Below are 7,469 nucleotides of genomic sequence, written 5' to 3'. Positions count from 1 at the left end.
CCTCCACTTCCTCATCCAGGTCATTTATAAAAATCACAAAGAGAAGGGGTCCCAGAAAGTATTCACTATAGAAAAGGAACTTGGTGATTGTAGTGATGACTTGCAGCAGACTGAAAAGCTTGAGCATGTCGATATTAAGAAAGGGGATGTGCTGGAGCTTTTGGAAAGCATCAAGTTGGATAAGTCTCTGAGACCGGACGAAATGTACCCCAGGCTACTGTGGGAGGTGAGAGAGAAGATTGCTGAGCCTCTGGTGATGATCTTTGCATCATCAATGGGGACAGGAGAGGTTCCCGAGGATTGGAGGCTTTGGGATGTTGTTCATTTATTCAAGAAAGGGAGTAGAGATAGCCCAGGAAATGTAAGACCAGTGAGTCTTACTGCAGTGGTTGGTATATTGATGGAGAAGATCCTGAGAGGCAGGATTTATGAACATTTGGAGAGGTATAATATGATTAATAGTAGTCAGCATGGCTTTTATAACAAGAGGAATTGAGTATAGGAGTAAAGAGGTCCTTCTGCAGCTGTACAGGGCCCTGGTGAGACCACACCTGGAGTATTGTGTGCAGTTTTGGTCTCCAAATTTGAGGAAGGACATTCTTGCTATTGAGGGAGTGCAGCGTAGGTTCACAAGGTTAATTCCTGGAATGGGGGGACTGTCACATGTTAAAAGATTGGAGCGACTGGGCTTGTATACACTGGAATTTAGAAGGATGAGAGGGGATCTGATTGAAACATATAAGATTATTAAGGGATTGGACACGCTGGAGGCAGGAAGCATGTTCCCACTGATGGGTGAGTCCAGAACTAGAGGCCACAGTTTAAGAATAAGGGGTAGGTCATTTAGAACAGAGATGTGGAAAAACTTTTTCACCCAGAGAGTGGTGGATACGTGGAATGCTCTGCCCCAGAAGGCAGTGGAGGCCAAGTCTCTGGATGCATTCAAGAGAAAGTTAGATAGAGCTCTTATAGATAGTGGGTCAAGGGATATGGGGAGAGGGCAGGAACAGGGTACTGATTGTGTATCATCAGCCATGATCACAGTGAATGGCGGTGCTGGCTAGAAGGGCCGAATGGCCTACTCCTGCACCTACTGTCTATTGTCTATTGAGGTACAGAGGCCCGGGTTCTGCAACTTCTCAATCAGGATTGTGGGAATGATGGTATTAAATGCTGAGCTGTAGTCGATAAACAGCATCCTGACATAGGTATTTGTGTTGTCCAGGTGGTCTAAGGCCATACGGAGAGCCATTGAGATTGCCTCTGCTGTTGACCTATTGTGGCGATAGGCAAATTGCAATGGGTCCAGGTCCTTGCTGAGGCAAGAGCTGAGAGGGTAAACAGCTTTAAGTTCCTTGGCACCCATATCACCGAGGACCTCAAGTGCTCTGTGTGGTGAAAAAAGCATAACAGCGCCTCTTTCACTCCAGACAGTTGTGGAAGTTTGGTATGGGCCAACAAATCCTAAGAACTTTCTACAGGGACACAATTGAGAGCATCCTGACTAGCTGCATCACTGCCTGGTATGGGAACTGTAATTCCCTCAATCCCAGGACTCTGTAGAGTGGTACGGACAGCCCAGCGCATCTGTAGTTGTGAACTTACCATGATTCAGGACATTTACGTAGACAGGTGTGAGAAAAGGGCCTGAAGGATTCTAGCTGCAACCATCCAGGAAATGGTACCACAGCATAAAAGCCAGGGCCAACAGGCTCCGAGACAGCTTCTTCCACCAGGCTGTCAGACTGATGAACTCACACTGATTTGAGTGCATTTCTATGTTACATTGACTGCTCTATTATGAATTATGATAAATTACTATGATTGCACATTGCACACTTGGATGTAGATGTAACGTAAAGACTTCTACTCCTCATGAATGTGAAGAATGTAAGAAATAAAGTCAATTTAAATCAGTTCAAAGATGCCATCTATACTAGCTGTTGGAGCATGGGGCAGAAGCCCATGATTGACTCAATTTCTAGCCAAGTGTTGAGGAAGATTGAAACGTTTGAGCTGAATGCCGAATGTGTAATGGTTCAGAGCTGTCTACCAGCTTCTTGCTTACTGCTGTGAAGAAAGAATTCTGTGTGTGACCATCTCTTGCTTGTTGCTCCCAAGGGAGTACACCTGCATTTGAAAGGTCTCTTTCTTCCTCGATGTTGTTGGAGGATGCTACTGAAGTTCTGGGTCTGCGGTTTGTGGACTGAACTGTAGTTCACTTGGACTCATTTAATTTTATGTTTTCATATTCTTATTTCTGTTTGCGTGATTTGTTTTTTTTGCATGTGGGAGGAGGTCTTATGTTCTTGTTGCCATTTGCATGTTTTTGTTTTTTAGGCAGGGGGTGTTTGATGCTCTTGTTGCTGTTTGCGTGATTTGTTTTTTTGTGCAGGGGAGGATTTTCTTTTGAACAGCTTCGCTGATTTTTGTTTCGTAGCTATCTGGAGAAGATGAATCTCAGAATTGTATACATATTCTGACAATAAATGTACCTTGAACCTTAAATAGCGGTCAGCTAGATATGCCATGGTTCAGAGCAGCATTTGCATTCCCAATGAGAAGGCCTCTGCTGCCTCCTGAACCCGGTTTACACTTTGCTTTCTAATGCAAAATAAAGCCAGCGTCCAGCACAGAGGAGCACACTCGAGGTCCTCTGGTGTCTAATCTCCCCCACTCCAATCTCCATGTTGGCTTTTCATTTATAAAACATTAATCCTAGAGGTTCTGGATGAAAGGTGGAGCAGAAATATTAAATATTTTATGCCTTGTCTAATGAAGTCAAGCATTCCACTTGCCTTTTTGTCTAAGTTTCTTTCACAGGATTGATGCCAACACCTTAGCAGAATTCAGTTCATCACATTCCTCATTATTGAAATAATTTGAGTTTTGAAATGCCCACAGAAAAGAGAACAGTTTTCTGGACAAATATTTTAATTTTCTGGTGTACAGTACTGACTAGAACGCCAGTTTCTGCAATATTTTTGGTAAAACAAAAACTCGTTCTCTAAATACATTAAAATCTGTTAAAATGGTTCACTTCAAACACAATATTCAATCAACCAAAAAATACAGAAAACCAGAAACAAAGCGAAAAAGAGGAAAAATAATTTAGATGAAGGAAATAACTCTTGAGGATTCATCTAGTATTTCCAGTGTGGGTTATGTCATTAATTGCTTGATAGTTACTCATTTAAGGTTAAACACCAACAGAGAAGATCCCTTTACGTGATACTAGCAACCAGGAAATAACACAGATACTAGGAACAAGGAAGTAAAATAGATCCATTGCACCTTGGCACCACAATTTCCAAATCATCCAGAAACATTATCTAGATTCTATTGATTTCTAATTTCACAAGGTCTTACTCAACATAGTGAGTAATATTTTATTTTCACTCGGGTCATTTCAAAATTATCTGACACCCATTCCTGATCTTCCAGTGTAAAATCTAGTACAACAATTAGAATCAGGAAAAAAAGATGAGCTTGAAGTAATCCATTTTTGTACAGGAAATTGGAGCAGTTAGAATATACTTAACCATCATTTATCTTCCTGGTTAAGGTGACACAGCCAGAAAATGAGGTTTAGACACAATCTCGTTGGAGGGTGATAGTCCTAGTGCAGGTCAATGGGAGTAGGCAGTTTAAATTGTTTGCACAGACTAGATGGGCCAAAGGGCATGTATCTGTGCTGTACTTTTCTATGTCTCAAAGTACAATAATATGCAAATAGATTCTGAAGAATGTATTGAGAAACATGATGATTATACTTTATAGGTGTCAAAACTGATATAAGGATCAATTTAAATGGACACACCGTATTAAAATCAACTACCATTTCCTGTTCATAAGTTAGTTTCTGTTCTTCAAAATATTGAGAATGGAGCTGCCAGTTGAGTTAAGAGATTCATTTAAATATACCACAGGCAGAGAAATGCAACAGCTACACAAAGTCACAGCATAAATATGGAGCAATGCAGACCAATTGACGCAGTGCAGTTTTATGTCACGTGTAAGGATAGCTGTTTAGTTGCTCAGAGGGAGTAAAGCAATTGCAGTGGTTGGTAACAAAGAGATCCTGAATGCTCTGAAAATACCAACAATCAGAAATCCAAAAGAACAGTACAAACCCCGGTACAATGGGCACGTGGTGCTCTAAGTGCAATTTTTCAGCGTTTCCACAAGAACAATTTTCTTCTATAATTCATGTTTTGCACCTGGAAGATCTATTGTGAATAAAAAGAATGAATGATGAAAAAGCAGTAATACAGAATCAGACAAGAATTCATATAGCTGGTGCTAACAACTCCGGTATGAATTAAGTCCAAACTTGATTGGTTGTAAATCTCCTTTTCTGTTCTTCCACATAATAATTGAGTACTAGGCTAGAGATGACAACAGCATCTTCCACAAATTCATCAGTTAGTGTTTCTTAGAGTTGTGCAACATTTATCATTTGATCCGTAAGAAAATACTGTATCAGTTTATAAGTTATTAATAAACTAGAAACATGAATTTCAAAAATACAGTGTATCTTGCCCATTTGCAAGCAGTTTTTACGCTGTAACTAAAGAATTTATTCATTACAGCTGATGATACGAGTCCCATTATTTGTCCATCACAGTGTAGTTGCTGTGAGAAATACAATGCAGGCAACTTCTCCTTCACATTGCACTGGTCCTTTTCCATCGATGTTCAGAAATGCAGCTTTTTTGTCAATAATTCTACTTATTTCTGACTCAATGGTCCCACATTTGTTTTTGACAAATTCATTTATTACATTGGCTAAAAATAGTCTCGTCTCCTTGATTCGTCACTGCTAAAGGATGGATTGTATTGTCCAGTGTATATGCAAGAGTAGCGCGATCCTGGTAGACCACTGTAAGGGTGCAGACCGTTCCTATCCACTTCTGAGCCCCTGAAGCCAGACTGTTAAAGAAAAAAAATAACAATAAGCACTTTAAAGAAGGAACTACATCCATTGTGGCAAAACTGTTAAAGTAAAAAATAAACTAAATGCACAAGTCTCACCCCAATTACAAAGCAACATGAATATCAGAACCAGTGGGCCAACTGGCTCCCAGAATCTACTCCACCCTTCAGAAACTGATCCATTCCTGGCCTCAGCATTACTTTCCCATACTCTTTGACTCCATTTACACACTTCACTGGAATAAAGAATGCCACAGCCCTCTGAGAGAACAACTTCCTTCTCAATTCCAGGTTAAACAGTCAACCTCTTCTTCTGAAGTTACCACAAAGATGAGATTCCTCTCAGTATCTACCCTGCCAAACTCCTCAGAATCTTAGATGCTTCAATATTATCACCTCCCATTCTTCTAAATCCAAAGGCAATGGACTGACCCTGCTCGACCTCCCTTCATCCCAGAAGTCAACCTTGTGAATCTTCAATACCAGTATATCTTCCTTAAATATGAAAATAGAAGCATACACATTATTCCTGATGTCTTGCAGTGCCCTGTAAGATTCTACTAAAGTTACTGTTTCCATCTTTTAAAAAATCTTTCTTGTAACTTTCCATCAGCTTTCCCAATTGTTCAAAGTCTTAAGAAAACTACAGCACAGAAACAGCCCCTCTGGTCCATTCAGTCCATGCCTAACCATTTAAACTGCCTAGTCCCAACATCCTGCTCCCAGACAACCCTACCCATCCGTGTATTTATCCAAACTTTCCTTTAACATTGAAATCAAAATAGCATCCACCACTTGTGCTAACAGCTTGTTCTACACACTCACCACCCTCTAAGTGAACAAATTTCCCCTCATGTTCCCCCTAAATATTTTACCTTTCACACTTGATCTCTAGTTGAAGTCTCACCCAACCTCAGTGGAAAAAGCCTGCTAGCATTTACCCTGTCTGTACCCCTCATGATGTTGTGTGCCTCTATCAAAGCTCCTCTCAATCTTTCAAGTTTGCTGTACTTGCAAGCCTACTCTTTGCTTTACATTAGACCACACTCAGCCATCAGGCTCCTGAACAAAAGAGGTTAACTTCACTCGCCCCTTATTCCTACAACCAATGGACTCACTTTCAAGGACTCTTCATCTCACGTTCTCAATATTTATTGCTTATTTATTTATTATTATTATTTCTTTCTTTTTGCATTTGCACAATTTGTTGTCTTCTGCAATCTGGTTGAACACTCCAGTTGGGCATTCTTTCATTGATTCTGTTATAGTTAATATTCTGTAGATTTGTAGAGAATGCCCACATGAAAATTAATTTCAGAGTTAGGTATGGTGCATACTTTGATAATAATATTGAACTGTGAACACGAGTTGAGTTTTGATTTCATACTCACTGAATAGTATATGTCTGTCATCTGTAGCAGGTTTTTTGTGCTGCCGTTCTCCTGCATCTCTATTGTTTCCCTGCCCCACTCTACTGATATCCGGGGATTTTTGGGGAACTCAGCATAGGTGGACCTCTGAAACTCAGCACCCTTGAAGATCAGTTTGGTGATATCATTCTTCTCTTTCCTGACGAAAGAAAATCAGAAAGTTAAGTTCACAAGTTACAATGGCTTCAAACTGGCAACAAGGAGTTTGACTTGCAGTACTTTTGCTGCTTTGACATCTTTAGATTATTGCAAAGTGCTTTATTCCCAATGTAGGACTTTTGAAATGTTGTCACTGTTGCAAAGGAAGCAATGTGGCATCCAATATTTCCATCCAAGGGGTCAGTGTGGACATGGTGGAGGGTTACTGATACCTGGGGATACGAATTGACAATAAACTAGACTGGTCAAAGAACACTGAGGCTGTCTACAAGAAGGGTCAGAGCCGTCTCTATTTCCTGAGGAGACTGAGGTCCTTTAACACCTGCCGGATGATGCTGAGGATGTCCTATGAGTCTGTGGTGGCCAGTGCTATCATGTTTGCTGTTGTGTGCTGGGGCAGCAGGCTGAGGGTAGCAGACACCAACAGAAACAACAGACTCATTCGTAAGGCCAGTGATGTTGTGGGGGTGGAACTGGACTCTCTGATGGTGGTGTCTGAAAAGGGGATGCTGTCCAAGTTGCATGCCATCTTGGACAATGACTCCCATCCACTCCATAATGTACTGGTTAGACACAGGAGTACATTTAGCCAGAGACTCATTCCACCGAGATGTAACACTGAGCGTCATAGGTAAAATAGGCTGAGAAATAGCATATGGAATGTAATGCAGGCACGTGTTGCACTCTTACATGGTGGGCAGTAGGACACTGAGGGGTGTGGTAGAGCAGAGGGATCTGGGAATACAGATCCATAATTCTTCGTAAGTGGTGTCATAGGTAGATATGGTCATTAACAAAGCTTTTTTCCTTCATAAATAAGGATAGAAATTGGGATGTTATGTTGAACTTGTTATGTTGATGATGGTGAAGCCTAATTGGAGTATCATGTCCAGTTTTCGTCACCTACCTACAGGAAAGATGTATATGAGATTGAAAGAGTGCAGA

The 7,469-nt window shown here is 40.8% G+C and overlaps 1 protein-coding gene across 1 annotated transcript in view; it reads right to left on the bottom strand.

The window, feature by feature from the left end:
- Window positions 1-2,924: 2,924 nt before the first annotated feature.
- Window positions 2,925-7,469, bottom strand: part of heg1 (heart development protein with EGF-like domains 1) — a 65,858-nt gene continuing 61,313 nt past the window's right edge. Inside the window, exons 11-12 of the mRNA XM_059966366.1 lie at window positions 6,327-6,504; window positions 2,925-4,932 (exon numbers count right to left, since the gene is read on the bottom strand). Of these exons, the coding sequence (XP_059822349.1) occupies window positions 4,789-4,932; window positions 6,327-6,504 (322 nt within the window). The 3' untranslated portion in view covers window positions 2,925-4,788. The remainder of the gene's footprint in view (window positions 4,933-6,326; window positions 6,505-7,469) is intronic.

Source organism: Hypanus sabinus, chromosome 4, assembly GCF_030144855.1.
Source record: "Hypanus sabinus isolate sHypSab1 chromosome 4, sHypSab1.hap1, whole genome shotgun sequence".
In the NCBI taxonomy this organism is placed as follows: Eukaryota; Metazoa; Chordata; class Chondrichthyes; order Myliobatiformes; family Dasyatidae; genus Hypanus; species Hypanus sabinus.
Note: the sequence above shows the minus strand (reverse complement) of the source record. Positions and strands in the feature narration are given on the sequence as shown.